Raw genomic sequence first — 15,439 nt, forward strand, 5'->3', positions numbered from 1 at the left:
TTAAAAACTTTTCCTTAAGCAACACAACACCCCTGTTAAAAACACCACACAGTTTAATCAAATAAAATACCGAATGAATATACAAACAAAAAGTGTGTCCAAACTAGTTGTTTCTTCTATTCCACTCAAATGTCAAAGAAAATGTATATTGTAATGAACAGGCTGCAGGAAAACAACAGGAAAAATCTAAACTGTTTTTCTTCTGTGGGTCACCAAACCCCTCTCGGTGATGACAAGTTGTTTTGTGTGCCGCAGCAGGACTGCACAGAGATAATCCTGTCGGTAGAGTTTCACTGGTCTTAAGGAGTGCACTGTGGCACATGCAGCTGTCTGTCAAAATGAGGGGAGCACAATGCTGGGCAGTGCTGGCTTTGTTCTGCTTGGATGGCTGGGTGAGGGAACCCCACAAACTCAAACCACCCTATAAATTACCAATGTCGTAATTGTAACTGAAGAAGGAAGAGGTAGAGCTGGGTTGATTGGCATAAACCAGCTCCGCAGGTAAATCAGACTTTTGGATTTGCAGTGGAGAGCTGCTGATGTGTTTTTCAGTCTGATATCATTTGAAAACTCTTTTTATGAAGATCTTCATCTACTTTGTTTCTTATTCCATTTTATAGGTATTTGTCTCTTTAATTTGTATGACCTTTCAACTTAAGCAGTGCTTAGTAGATCCACAGACTTTGATCACTTTAACCTGAGGATTAGGACACTAATGAATAGGCTTCTCAGAAGTCTGTGTGATTAAACTGCATCAGTGGTATACTGTGTAGACTTCTCTACTCATGTCTATGGAAAAAAACACATTTTAGATCTTGAGCAACCGAGTATAATCGCCCTGCAGTTATATAATTGGTACAATTTGATGTCTGAAAGACAGATTTGAGATATTATTCTCAAGAGGCCAAAAACATGTTTTGTGAGCCCACCATGACCTGGACCTTTGACCTTTGACCACAAAATCTAATCAGCTCATCATGATGAGCCCAGATGAACATTTGTACCAAATCTGAGGAAATTCCCTCAAGGCGTTTTTGAGATGTTGCATTCACAAGACTAAAAACACACAAGAAAACCATCAAACACACCAAGCCCATTGTCTACATTTGATTGTTTTTGGTGCTTTCATTGATGCTGATCATGAGTCGCTTCACGCCATTACAGCCAAAGCTATCTTTGCCCTCATACTGACAGAAGGCTATTTTGGAGGTTAGTATGTGGGAAGAGATATGTCAGCTGTTCAGCACTACGCTCCATCACAGCAAAAAAAAACAAAAAAAAGAGGAGAGAGAGAGAGAGAGAGAGAGAGAGAGAGAGAGAGAGAGAGAGAGAGAGAGAGAGAGAGAGAGAGAGAGAGAGAGAGAGAGAGAGAGAGAGAGAGAGAGCTGCAGGCAGTCTGCTCTGGGGACTGAGATGCAGTTCACAGACATAGGTATGTTCTCCCTTGGATAAACGATTGTTGTTAATCTTATTATCTTAAAGGCTTTGTGAGAAAAAGTCAAGACCGGGACAGATCTGTTGCCATGGATGTTTTATCCAGCTGTTTTTTTAGGTGAAGGTGTCATCACTGTTGGAACAAGAGGACATGCAAGGATACTTTCTCTCTAGAAAACATTTGTTTGGATGAAGGTGGGTATATTACCTTAAAGCATCTGGTTTGTTCTTATGTTTTAGTTTTTGATGTTATTGTTTTGCTTTGTTTGCATATTTAATAGAACCAAAGTTATGGTATGATTGGAAGTTTTAATTTAGTTTAGTCATTGTTTGGAATATAGATTTCATTAGACGTCATAACGTGATCGCCCAAAAGAAGCAATTAAGATAATTGTTTGCAAATCGAGTGTCACTCTGTGACGCACTAGTAAATGTGATTTTCAGCTGATGGTTAATTTCCAAGAAGGACCCTACACATCCGCCTCTGAAACGTGTTTCATGATCTCAAATATCATATCTATCAGAGCTTGCAGCCTGATGAAGGTGGCATCACAGCTGAGTCTATATTGGTGGTGCTGAGCTCAGTCAAGTGAAGGGACAGAAATTACTCTGCTCGTTATGACAGTGAAGGACTGGTATGCCATCACAGGGCTCAACCATCCAACAGTGTTGCCATGCGTATCCATTTTGAAATGCTAGCGTTAGCGCTTTAGATGTGAAAGTTATGTCATTAGTTATGTTATTGTGTATCTGCAGAGTTTACCCAATGAAGCTGAGTGTCCAAAAGTGTGAATGAGGTGTGAGGAAGACGGTAGCTTCATGGCAGAGAGACATTACCTGATGTGTATTTTTTAAATCATATAGTTTGTGATTTGCCTTGTGTGATTGCTGTGGTAAAAAAATAAAGATTTCATTATCACACAGAGAAGCACAGGAGACATGGGAGACAACATACCAGGAGGAATAGTCGCAGCTGCAAGTAAGTTCACTTCTCATGCTCATTTTTATGTTCTTGCAATGTGAGCCTTTACATCTCTAATGTTGTGTGTTTGTGTGTGTGCTTGTGTGTGTGTTTGTTTGTGTTTGTGTGTGTGTGTGTGTGTGTGTGTGTGTGTGTGTGTGTGTGTGTGTGTGTGTGTGTGTTTGTGTGTGTGTGTTAGAGAACCGGCTGCAGGTGGTGAAGGGTTTGGAGGATGTGGAGGTGTCTGAGTGTGAGAGCTGCTCCTTTGAGGTGACCCTCAACCTGGCCTACATCGAGGGCGTGTGGAGCAGGGATGGGATGCAACTCAAGTCCAAGCCCAACTGTCGCATCAGCAGGCACGGGAAGAAACATTCCCTCATACTGAACAGGGCGGCTCTGGGAGATGCAGGCCTGTTCTTTTTCCAGGCTAATGGCATTCAGACCTCAGGCCAACTCAGTGTCAGAGGTGAGATAACTCAACTCTGTCATCTGAGAGGGTCAAGTACAGGTCAACGCAAAGATGTGCACATGTCTATGACCCAATTGAAATGATGGGAAAGCCTTATTGTATGTCTGATCAGGCAAAGCAGGCAATGGTCTAATACACTTAAAGGGAAAACATAGATTACGTTATCTGATTACTTTGGTGATACTCAGACCTTCTAGCTTCCTCAAGCGCCACCAGCAGGTTGACTTGTTTTAACACTTTGAATAGTATTGGACATTAGAGTCTCATCATCATGAACAAACAAAAGTCATTATTGTCACGTCTAGAAAGACATAAGTGAAACTAATAAAGGCAGGTTAAGTAATCAGAAAAGGTGGAAAAGTAGACGGGAAGTAAGACACACACAAAAAAAGTTTCAAAGTAAAACAGGATATAAATAACCCTAAGTGTAAACAAAGGTATACCACATATCCAAATTCAATCCGTGAATATTTCTGGTATCAAAGAGAGATCTAACAAGCAGATGCACAAAGTCCTGTCTGAGTTGCTTTTAACAGCCTTTTTAGTTATGATTTGGATTTCTTTTGGCAGCTAGGGACATCAACATAGTGAAGGAGCTGGAAGATGTTGACACAACTGAGCGTCAACCCGTGAACTTCATGTGTGAGGTCAATCAGGTGGATGTGGATGGTCGTTGGCACCGAAATGACAGCAGGATCCGATCTGGGCACAACATCAAGATCAGACACCAGGGCAAGTGACCAAGCATTTCACCGCTATAGTGATTCAATGCTCCTAAATACTCCACAGTGCCAAGAAGTTGAGTTTGATTTGCAACTTCTAGGGCCGATCCTAGGTGTAAATATATACATAAAAAATAAATAAAAACTTGGGTAGATAAATAACATTTTGCTTATATCTGTGTGCAGATAAAACTCACACCCTGATCTTTGAGTCAGTCAGGCCAGAGCACGCTGGAGAGATCAGATTCACTGCTGAGCGTGTGTCATCCTATGCAACTCTCACAGTTAGAGGTAAGCTACTGGACTTTTATGTCACCACATAACATGAAATTACAGAGGAAATAGTGTCCAACACGTTTTAGTCACTTTGGGTTTACCGCCTTTTCTTCGCTTCCTCAGAGCTCCCGGTCCAAATAGTGCGCCCTCTGAGGGTGAAGATTGCCATGTATCGCCACCGGGGTCTGCTGGAGTGTCAGGTGTCACGACCCAATGCTCAGGTCAGGTGGTATAAGAACAGGAAGGAGCTCCTGTCCAGTAAGAAGTACCAACTGATCAGCCAAGATGTCTACAGGCAACTGACCATCGACGACATCTGCTCCTCGGATGAGGACACTTACACCTGTGATGCAGGAGATGATACGACCTCGTGTCAGCTTCTGGTGGAGGGTGAGATGCTTGTTGTCACCGTAACCATAGCAGTCACAGCTTTAACTTTATGGCCGGGTTTATGTTTTGCAATCTTGTTGCAACACTTTCACAATGCTTACTGTGTTATAAGTGATACCTATCAGAAAAAAGAAAAACACTTAAAAATAACATGTTTTCATGCGAATGTGTTTCTTATGTGATCTAATATTTTTCTAATTCAGTGTTATTTTTGTAATGTAAGAAATTGCATCAGTAGTGTGTAATGTGTATCATGGCTGTGCATGCAGAGCAGGCTATCCGCATAGTGCGGGGGTTGAGCTCAGTGGAGGTGATTGAGCCGATGCCAGCACTGTTCCAGGCGGAGACCAGCCTGAAGTCGGGGAGGCCTCCACGATGGACCCTGAACGGTGAGGTACTGGAGTCGTGTGCAGCGGTGAACATCGACAGGGACGGCAAACTCCACAGTCTCTGCCTCACCTCCACGGACAGCTCCATGTCTGGTCCCGTGGTCTTTGTAGCAGGCAAGAGTCGCTCCAATGCTCAGCTCACTGTGACGGGTGAGTATCTCAGACTCTCTGAGCATAAAGCTCGAGGGAAACAGTTTATAGGTTGTCATAGAATATTGAATCATTCAATAAATAAGTTAAAAAGTATCTACTCAGTGCTTTAGACCTCCAAGGGACCTTATCACTACCACCTCTTCAGTGTGAGTGAATGGACGTTAAAATGTCTCTTTTCATTTTTCCCTTGTAGAGCGACCTCTTCAGGTTCTTCACCACTTGGACGATGCAAAGGTGAAGGAGAACAGCTCTGTGACTCTGAGCTGTCAGTTCGCTCCTTCTCCCAGGGTGGTGCGGTGGTTTAAAGGTCGCACTGCTCTGAAGACCACAAACAAGTACAGCATGAAGAGAGACGGGAAACGAGCAGAGCTGACCATCCATGGCTTGACTGGAATGGATGGAGGGCAGTATCGCTGCATGGCTGGAGGTTCACAGAGCACAGCACATGTTGCAGTAGAAGGTGTGATGGATGGATGGAGAGAATGGAATATTTTCAGATTGTGATTCTACTGCAACTGTATGTTGTTCTTCATATAATTCGTCGTCTTTGTGATGTAGTGCGAACGCTCAAGTTGGTCAAACACCTTGAGCCAATGGAAATTGAGGAGGAGGGTTTTGCCACTTTCTCATGTGAGCTCAACTACGTGGTCGCCAACGTGGAGTGGCTCGTCAACAATGTCCGGGTCTACTCCAGTGCCATCAACAGGATCCAGCACATGGGCACAATGCATAGCCTCACAATGAAGAAGCTGCAGCCTCAGCAGAGCAGGGTCACCTTCAAAACAGGCCTTCTTTCTATGACTACAATCTTAAAGGTCAAAGGTCAGCTAAGTAAATGATCAGATGTTTTTTATTGTTGATTTCTTAGAAATATAGGAGCCCCATTCACAATGTAATGGTACCCTTTGGCTCCAGCACGTCCAGCAGTGTTCCTGAGGTCTCTGGAGGATGCAGTAGGAGAAGAGCTGGGGGAGGTCTGTCTGCAGTGTGAGATTTCCAAAGAGACAGTGACCCCTGTTTGGAGAAAGGATGGTATGGTACTGACGGCTGATGATAAACATGAACTAGTCCAGCTCGGGAGGTCCATGGTACTGATCATCCATTCACTCAGCAAAGATGATGCTGGACACTATACTTGTGACCTGGGGACCAGCCAGACCAAGGCTAAAGTGACAGTTCATGGTGAGAACCAGGGAAAGGGTTGTTTGAAATTTTCGGAAGCGCTCTTTAACTTAAGAATCAAGTACTCACATTGAGTAGTCTGTTAATTGGTAACCTCAGGTGAAATTGTATAATACTAAGATGTCGATATTGTTGATTTTCAATGGTGTCAAGTGTTTCTCTTTGTAACTGTGTGATAACATGTATTTACAGACTTGCACATCACCATTGTTCATCGTATGAAGACAACCTCTGTCCTGGAGGGTGAAAGCTGCACTTTTGAGTGTCTCCTTTCTCACAATCTCGACGATGAAGCTTCCTGGACAATCAATGGCCAGGTGGTGGTCACCAACAGCCGTATCCAGGTTATCAACAAAGACCACAAGTATGAGATGACCATAAGAGATGCCATGCTCACTGATGCCGGAGACGTGGTCTTTACGATTAAAGACCTCAGCTGTAGAACCATGCTTTTTGTTAAAGGTGAATACCTGGCTGTTTTAGATCAAATCATTAACAGTTTTATATGTTTGTATATGTGAGTATACCTGTCTCTTGTCAGAGAATCCTGCTTGTAAGTGTTTGTATTTACCCTCCTTCAGAAAAGCCAGTGCACATCTTCAGGGAGCTGCTGAATGTGAAGGCGGTGCCAGGCGAGGACGCAGAGCTCAGCTGTGAAATCACCAAACCAGAGGTCCCCATCCGTTGGCTGAAAAATGGTCATCTGATCAGACAGAGCATGAAGTTCGAGATGACTGTGGAGAAGAACTTGGCGCGGCTGGTGATCAGGAACACCACCATCAGAGACTCTGGAGAATACTGCTGTGAGGCTGAGGGCGTTGCCTCCCGTGCTAAGCTGGAGGTTAGAGGTAAGTAAGAGTGTTCAAACTGACAGTAGTGTTTGTTATTTTAGTGTTTGGCAAATCAGTGCTACTATCCAATGTCCCATTCTGAAATGTAGGTTGTTGATCCACAGGAAAGGTTGGATTAATTTTATGAACTTCACTGTGCCTCACAGAACTCCAGCACACGTTTGCGAGGGAGTTGAGGGACGCGCGAGCAGAGGAAAAAGCTAAAGTGACCCTTGAGTGTGAGACCAGGCAGCCAGCCAAGTGTGCCACCTGGTTGAAGGGAATGGTGGAGCTGAGGTCTGGAAGGAAGTACGTCCTCAGGCAGAAAGGCGTGCTGCTGTCTCTGACCATCTCCTGTCTGGACAAATCGGACACAGATATTTACACATGTGACGTCGGTACCATGCAGAGCCGGGCACAGCTGACCGTGCAGGGTGAGAACATGGGAACACATGCATCACTGTGGTTTAGAGATGATCTGGAACCTTTGTTTGTTTATCAGTTCACAAAGTAAATACTAAACAATAAAATGAAGGAATACACATATGGAATTCCACAGGCAGTACAGAGCTGAGAATTTAAGAATCAGAAATATGGTAGAATTTGCAGAAATCAAATTAATAACATAACAATAGACAAATTAATTAGCAACTTACTTACTGTATATTAAATTCTTGAATTCCAGGGCCTCTGTTATTCTATTAATATGTAATATGTACAAAACCCAAATATATTCAATATTGTATGTCAGCAGTTTTATCATTATTTAGTATAGATGTTGATTGAAGCCTCTATCACTACAGTCCATGATGTCTATTAGGATGTTGACTCTTCTTTGTCCTCTGTATAACTCAGGCCAAAAGGTTTTGATTCTGGATGAACTAGAGGACGTTGAGTGTCTCGAAGGTGACACAGTCACATTCAGATGTCGAATCTGTCCCAGCGACTACATTGGTGTTAAATGGTACCTGGATGAGACTCTGCTGTACACCAATGAGCTCAATGAGATCCAGATGGTTCCCGGAGGCTACAACACGCTCACATTTAAACAGCTTGCCCGTAAAGACACTGGCACTATTTCCTTCTCGGCAGGGGACAAAAGATCGTACGCCTCGCTGCTTGTAAGAGGTGAGGCTCAGTGTGAATGGAGTTTTAATATGTGCTTTTATGTGACAGTCCATTTGGTCTTGACTTGGTTTCATCTCTTTGTGCTCCCAGAGAGGCGTCCCACCATCATTAAAGCACTGGAGGACTGTGAGGCTATAGAAGGAGGTGGTTTGATTTTGTTCTGCGTGACCTCAAAGCCGTGTCACATCCTGTGGTACAAAGATGGCTGCCTGATGTGGAGCTCCTCCAGATATTCTGCCAGTCGCTCGGGCTGCGAGGCTCGACTGACATTTCGAGAGGTGTGCAACAATGACGCTGGGGTGTACGAGTGCAGTGCAGGATCTGTTACTACTAGAGCTGTTGTAACTGTCAAAGGTATGAACCGAATTGTAAAAGGACTGTAGATACAAGGCTTTCACTATTAAGAGCCAATTCCAATATAATGAGAAATGGCATCACCTGTCTGTTGTCTGTTGTAGCCATTCCTGCAGAGTTCACCAAGATCCTGAAAACTGTGGAGGCCAACGAAGGAGAGACCGTGACCCTGACCTGTGAGTACTCTCTGCCTGGGGTTCAGGTCATCTGGAGGAAAGGCTTTGAGAGCATCAGGCATGGAGACAAGTACGTGATGAAACAGAGAAGGACGATCAACTCTATAACCATCAAAGCCCTGAAGCCCGAAGACTCGGGAGAATATACCTGTCAGTGCCGAGATCACCGCACAACTGCCAGTGTCAAAGTGCACGGTAAGAACCATGAAACCCCAAATCACAATCTTAATTTTAAGTTATTCATTAGAATAGTCTGTTACAATGCTTTGTCTATATTCAGAAAAGAAGGTTAGTAAACTAAATCAGATATTCAACAAATAACACTTTTACATCTGAGCTCAAGTTGTATTCATGAGTGATGACTCAATACATATTGTGTTTAAAGATTGTTGACATATAAGGCAGAGCTTTGATTGATCACAAACAGAAAATAGACACTCAGTAGAGCACATACCTCCACCAAGGCCCAACAGTCCCCTTAAAACCAAGTTGTATCAAATTTCAGACACTCATGTGCCTGATTGTTTTCATCAAGATCCATTAACTATTCATGGGAAAATGGTGACAATGTTGGGAAATGCCCACACCAAAACTCTAACAATGTTATCCAGATTCACACCAAAATATAAATCCCTAATTCATTCCAAATCCTTCCACCGAACCACGTGAGTCACGTCACTTTTTGCTTTCCAGCTATTCCTATTTCATTCATACAACAACTGAGGAACACGCAGGCAGAGGAGGGCAACAATGTGACATTGCGCTGTGAGCTGTCCAAACCTGTGATAACATTTGAATGGAGGAAAGGAGACGAGCTGTTGAGGAACGGGATCAAGTTCCAGATCAAGAGGTGGGAGACCACACTGGAGCTTCTGATCTGGAAGCCTGTGCATGAGGACAGTGGGGTCTACAGCTGTGTGTGTGCTGATCAGATGACATCTGCCACCGTCAAAATCACTGGTATGACGTCATTTTACAATAGGCCGACAAATAACAGTGTATGTTTATAAATAATCATTTATCTAAATCTATTGTTATTAATGATTCCTCAGCTCTCCCAGTCACATTCAAGCAGAAGCTGAGGAATGTGCTGATCGAGGAGGGCAGCACGGCGACGTTCCGCTGTGAGCTGTCCAAGCCTGGTCATACTGTGGAGTGGAGGAAGAGAGGGGAGGATCTCATCAGGAACGGAGAGAAATATCATATACGGCAGAGAGACATGCTGATTGAACTGAGGATCCTCGATGTGACGCCTGACGACAGCAACATCTACACATGCATCTGTGGAAACATAGAGACGACTGCAACTCTGAATGTAAATGGTAGGTGTCTATTAAATCTATTTTAATAAGAAAATAGCATAATTAAATATACACAGATACATTGTAGTTCAATTATTCACCTCCTTTCCATTTAGCTCTTCCAATCACCTTCAAGCAAAAGCTGAAGAACCTCCAAGTTGAGGAAGGAAACAACTTCACATTGTGTTGTGAGATCTCTAAACCTGGAGTCCCGGCGGAGTGGAGGCTCGGAGGAGACGAGCTAGAGAACGGAGAGAAGTACCAGATGAAGCAGAGGGACAGAGCTCTGGAGTTGACCATAAGAGACGCTGTGCCAGAGGACAGTGGTGTATACACCTGTGTGTGTAGAGATCAGAGGACAAAGGCCACTGTGAAGGTTATCGGTACGCTCACTGTGTGATCTTCTGCATAGTTGTTCATGGACTCGTCTTCATTTGCTTTGTAGGTTTAAACCGTGTCTGTGCTTGGTTCCACAGGTGTTCCTGCCACATTTAAAATCAGCCTGAAGAGCCAGGAGGCAGAAGAGGGGAGCAGTGTGACGTTACGCTGTGAGCTGTCCAAGAAGGGCGTCCTGCTGCAGTGGCAGAGAGACGGTCAGGTTCTTTCTGAGGAGATGTCTCGAGGGAGGTACCAGATGAAAGTAGAAGGAAAGACGGCTATGTTGACCTTTCTCAGTGTCCAGCCAGAGGACGCAGGGAAGTACAGCTGCATCATGGGGGACGAGAAAACCACAGCTGAAGTCAAAGTGAAACGTAAGTTTGAAGCAACACATTTCATCCGTGAGATATCAGTTCCATAAATTTGCCTGAATTATTCCCTGGAAAACACTGTGAAAACATTTTGAAAAACAAAACTGTTGCCATCCTCAACTGGATCCACACCATCCTATTTTGTACATGTAATCCTGCTTACAAACAAACCAACCAACAAACAAACAAATAGACAGGAGTGAAAACACAACCTCATTGGCTAAAGTCAATATACATAAACTTAGTATATACCACATGACATGGGACAAATAATCTGAGGATGTTGTGTCTTCTTAGTAAATTTGGAAGAGGCCTCTGCATAGGATCATTCAATTTAAGTCACAATTCACTACTTTCTTATTCATTGAGCAAAAAAAACATAAGAGTGACTAAAAAAATGACTCCTACTGCAGCACAACCTGTGACATTCAAGCGAGAGATCCAGCGTCTGGTGGCGAAGGAAGGGGACAGCGGTGTTTTCTGCTGTGAGCTCAACAAACCTGGAGCTCCAGTGGAGTGGAGGAAAGGCAGAGTTGTCCTGAAGCCCGGACAGAAGTATGAGATGAAGCAAGAGGGACGTCTCACTAAACTGGTTATCAACAGTATAGAGGAGAGTGATGCTGGGAAATACACCTGCCAGACTAAAGACAGCCAGTCGACTGCTGAGCTCACCGTGCAAGGTGAGACACGTTCTGGTCAGAAAATGCTCCCTGAAACTTTAAAATCCAGACTTTTAAGTATATCCTTTTCTCTTCTTGTACATTGTACACAGAATCCCATGAGCGCAGACGTCAAAGAGGTCAGCTTAATAAAAACAACATAGTTTCATTTAGGCTAGTTTTATAGTCATCCAGTCTGAAGTCTGACAATGGAAAGTGATCTTCCAAGATCACATGACTCAGTGACTCATATCATATCTATATGATATAGACAATAGTTTGTAATTCATCCATTCTCAGCAGTTCTGTAACTAAATACAACTATTATATCATGTAGAATTTTCATTATGTAATTCATCACTGATAATCATAATATTATAGTATCATATATTGTATTATAATACAATACATTATGGTTTATATTACAATCCATAATTTATTGTATTATAAACATTACACTGTTCATCTTGAATGTCATAGTTTATTTATGAGTATTACTTGTTTTGAAAGCATACCTGACTACTGCAATATAATGACAATATGTATTCTGTTAATTCTAGTTCTATATAATTAGACTATTGTTAACAGGATTTTTCTTGGGGAGTCATTTATTTTGACTGGTTCTTCATCCATTCATTTTTTGTCTCTAGATTGTGCGCCTTTGTAAACTGTACCATTAAAAAACTACCATAATATAGTCTGGGTAGTTTATTGACTTAACAATAATTCGATCATCAAATCTACTTGTACATGTATTTAAAGCTCTTTTTCTGGTTCTCGGTTGACGGCAGGTTTATCACCAAGTTTCAAGATGCCACTTGTCAACCAGGAGGTGACGGAGGGAAACAGTGTGGTTCTGCACTGTGAGCTCAACAAACCTGCCCCGTCAGTGGAGTGGACGAGAGGAGGTGAGCCGCTGAAGAACGGAGACAAGTATCAGATGAGGAAGAAGGAGCTCCAGGTGGAGATGAAGATTGTGGACCTCAGTCTGGACGACATGGGAGATTATAGCTGTTGGTGTGGTGACCAGAGCACAACAGCAAGCATCCTGGTGAATGGTGAGTATACAGTGGAGAATACATTTAGTTTATTTTGTGCTTATGGTCTTGTTCTTGACCATACGGTTATTTAAAAAAAGTAAAAACAAGCTGAATGTAAATACAACTGATTTTATAATAGCAGAGTTCAACACTACAGAACTAAATTCAAAATAGACAATTAAGAGTTTTTAACTGAATTTCTGGGATGTAACCTATTTTATGTATTTATACTATACAGTGAATAAGCTGTTGAACTGAATTTTGTCAAATATATCAGTGCTGCATGGTTGTATAGCAAGTTGTTATCGGTTTAGAACAAATTTGCCACAGTGGAGCTAATTATTAAATAATTCTGAGTAAATTTGAATACAAATTTGATACAATTTTTCAATATATATAAAAATTATATTTTATCCCCTGCACTTGGCAGAGCTTTCAACCAGCATGGCTTCTGGCATCTATCTCTGCAGCTTTTACATTTCTGTTGATGCCGTTTGATTGTTTGTGTTTTTTTCATTTACTCCAAAGAAAGGTGGGGTTTAATGCAGGAAATATAAAATAAATACGTTTTTCCTACATTAACTGTGTCATTTACTGTAACTTAGACATATCCACCAGCAACAGTGAGTAAGAAAGATATTTATCAACATGTTTTAATCATTTAGATGTTTTATTTCCCTCTCTAGAGCAGCCCATCAAATTCCTTCAAGAACTGAAAAATATCCAGGTGCAGGAGGGTAACGGGGTGACACTGTGCTGTGAGCTCTCCAAACCGGACACTCCTGTGCAGTGGAAGAAAGGAGACAGTGTGTTGACCAGCGGAGAGAAATACCAGATGAAGCAGAACGGCTCCACGCTGGAGCTGCTCGTCAGGAAAAGCCAGCCTGAGGACAGTGGCACATACAGCTGTGTTTGTGAAAACATGAAAACCACTGCCACCATCATCATCACTGGTTAGAGGCATGACACATTATAACAGGGGATGATTCTTTGATAATTTGCACATCCTTTAATGTGCTTCTCAATTTCCTCAGCGATTCCGGTGACTTTCAAACAGAAGTTGAAGAACCAGGAAGCCGTGGAGGAGGGCAGCGTGATGCTGCGCTGTGAGCTTTCCAAACCAGGAGTCCCAGTGGAGTGGTGGAGGGATGCTCAGCTTCTGAAGGAGGGAGACAAATATCAGATGAAGCAAGAGGGCAGGATGGCTGAGATGCTGATTAGAAATGTAACCCTCGCAGACTCAGGGGAGTACTGCTGCTCTGTTGGCACTGTAGTGACTTCAGCTGACATCAAAGTAAGAGGTAGGCTTCACCCCAACCAAGACTCTTCTGTATCTGAACCACAGTAAGATAGACCTGGTATATCATTGGACATAAGAAATCTGAATTGTTGAATTGAATCTACTTTTGGATTCTGTTTAATTTGCCATTCTACTTTCCCAGCGCTCCCTGTAACATTTACACAAGAGATTGAGAATTTGGAAGTGAAGGAAGGGGACAGTGGAGTTTTCTGCTGTGAGCTCTCCAAACCTGGAGCTCCAGTGGACTGGAGGAAAGGCAGAGTTGTCCTCAAACCTGGATACAAATATGAGATGAAGCAGGAGGGACGTCGCACAGAACTGATCATCAACAACGTGGAGGAGAGCGATGCTGGGAAATACACCTGCAAGACTAAAGACAGCCAATCAGCTGCTGAGCTCGCTGTCAAAGGTAAGACCAAGAATCTTGAAATATGATTCAGTAAAGAACTGCTCTGAAGTAACTTTCAGAGAAATTAACCACTGATGATGGGTCTACTCTCTCCCAGCTCCTCCCATCATGTTCAAGATGAAATTAAGGAGCTTGCAGGTGGAGGAGGAGAGCAGTGTGACACTGAGCTGTGAGTTATCTAAACCTGGCCTCGCTGCGGAGTGGAGGAAAGGAGAGGAGCGTCTGACGAACAATTTCAAGTATCAGATCAAAAGTCGAAACAGCATCATGGAGCTGACCATCAAAAACTCACAGCTGGAGGACAGTGGACTCTACAGCTGTGTCTATGGCGATGCCAAGACTACAGCCAATGTTACCATAACACGTAAGGGAGTGCTGCATGCAAATATGTTTTTATGTTTAATCGCTTTTAGAAATTAAAAAATTCACTATATTTATGTTTTAAAACTATGCATTTAAATTAAAACAGTGCAAAGGCGGGAAACATTATCTTTGAAGGAAAACATCAAAAAAACACCACTAACCAAGCAGCTATATTTTTATGTTTTTTAATTTGATAATTTGTGTCTTCTAGGCGTACAAAATGGTGAAATAATTGAAAATAGATGAGATTGTATAAAAACATTTTTACCATGCACCCACAGCGATTCCCCTCACTTTTAAAATGGGTCTGAAGAACCAGGAGGCCTCTGAAGGAGGCAACGTGTCCCTGCACTGTGAGCTGTCCAGGGCCGGGGTGCCTGTGCAGTGGTGGAAGGCCGAGGATCAGCTCTCTCAAGGCGGGCGGTATCGGATGATGCTGAAAGGAAATGTAGCCGAGATGCACATCAAAAACGTCCAGCCGGAAGATGTGGGACAGTACAGCTGTGTCTTTGGAGAGCAGAAGACGACCGCTGAAGTGAATGTGCGAGGTATTTGAAATGCTCCTATTTTATGTTTCTTACACACTGCCACTGTTAACACCTGACATGTCATTCTGTGGGCTAAATATAAACCCTGGATTCATTCATCAAACCTATTCCACATACTTTTGCTGACTAAATTGCATTCAAGTCCACTGATTTAGTTCAATATAGGTGAGGTCAGTGTTTCTATGATAATTCAGTCAGTGTGGAGTGTTTGGAGTTCAAATCCCACGTCTGGAACATAACACATCCTGTCTATTATCAGCGGCCGCATCCGTTTTCTTTGAGAAGGAGCTGGAGAACAAAGTGGTAATGGAGGGGAAACCTGTGCTGATGTCCTGTGAAGTTTCCAACGCTAATGTCCCCGTCACCTGGAAGAGGGACAACATTGTGGTGGAAGACGGAGGGCGATGCATTCTGAAGAAGAACGGCCCCACGCACTCTCTGGAGATCAGGAAATTGCTTCTGGAGGATGCTGGAGAGTACTGCTGCATCACCAGAGGCAAGAGGACCACCGCCAAGCTGGTCGTGAGGGGTAGGCGATCAATGGAAATTCATCCCTCATTCTCATACATTTGGCTATACTTCATTTACATTGCAAAAAGTGTTGCA

General features: G+C 43.0%; 1 protein-coding gene across 1 annotated transcript in view; it reads left to right on the forward strand.

Annotated features, from left to right (window-relative positions):
• Positions 1–2,373: 2,373 nt before the first annotated feature.
• Positions 2,374–15,439, forward strand: part of obscna (obscurin, cytoskeletal calmodulin and titin-interacting RhoGEF a) — a 40,488-nt gene continuing 27,422 nt past the window's right edge. The window contains 28 exon segments of the mRNA XM_061078882.1: positions 2,374–2,413; positions 2,595–2,861; positions 3,435–3,596; positions 3,773–3,877; positions 3,986–4,252; positions 4,522–4,791; positions 4,988–5,254; positions 5,353–5,616; positions 5,710–5,976; positions 6,169–6,438; positions 6,558–6,824; positions 6,974–7,240; positions 7,662–7,934; positions 8,025–8,288; positions 8,393–8,659; positions 9,158–9,424; positions 9,517–9,786; positions 9,882–10,148; positions 10,242–10,517; positions 10,928–11,194; positions 11,287–11,313; positions 11,965–12,231; positions 12,900–13,166; positions 13,248–13,514; positions 13,656–13,922; positions 14,020–14,286; positions 14,567–14,833; positions 15,093–15,362. Of these exon segments, the coding sequence (XP_060934865.1) occupies positions 2,374–2,413; positions 2,595–2,861; positions 3,435–3,596; positions 3,773–3,877; positions 3,986–4,252; positions 4,522–4,791; positions 4,988–5,254; positions 5,353–5,616; positions 5,710–5,976; positions 6,169–6,438; positions 6,558–6,824; positions 6,974–7,240; positions 7,662–7,934; positions 8,025–8,288; positions 8,393–8,659; positions 9,158–9,424; positions 9,517–9,786; positions 9,882–10,148; positions 10,242–10,517; positions 10,928–11,194; positions 11,287–11,313; positions 11,965–12,231; positions 12,900–13,166; positions 13,248–13,514; positions 13,656–13,922; positions 14,020–14,286; positions 14,567–14,833; positions 15,093–15,362 (6,763 nt within the window).

The sequence above is a fragment of the Limanda limanda genome, chromosome 9 (assembly GCF_963576545.1).
Source record: "Limanda limanda chromosome 9, fLimLim1.1, whole genome shotgun sequence".
Lineage (NCBI taxonomy): Eukaryota > Metazoa > Chordata > Actinopteri > Pleuronectiformes > Pleuronectidae > Limanda > Limanda limanda.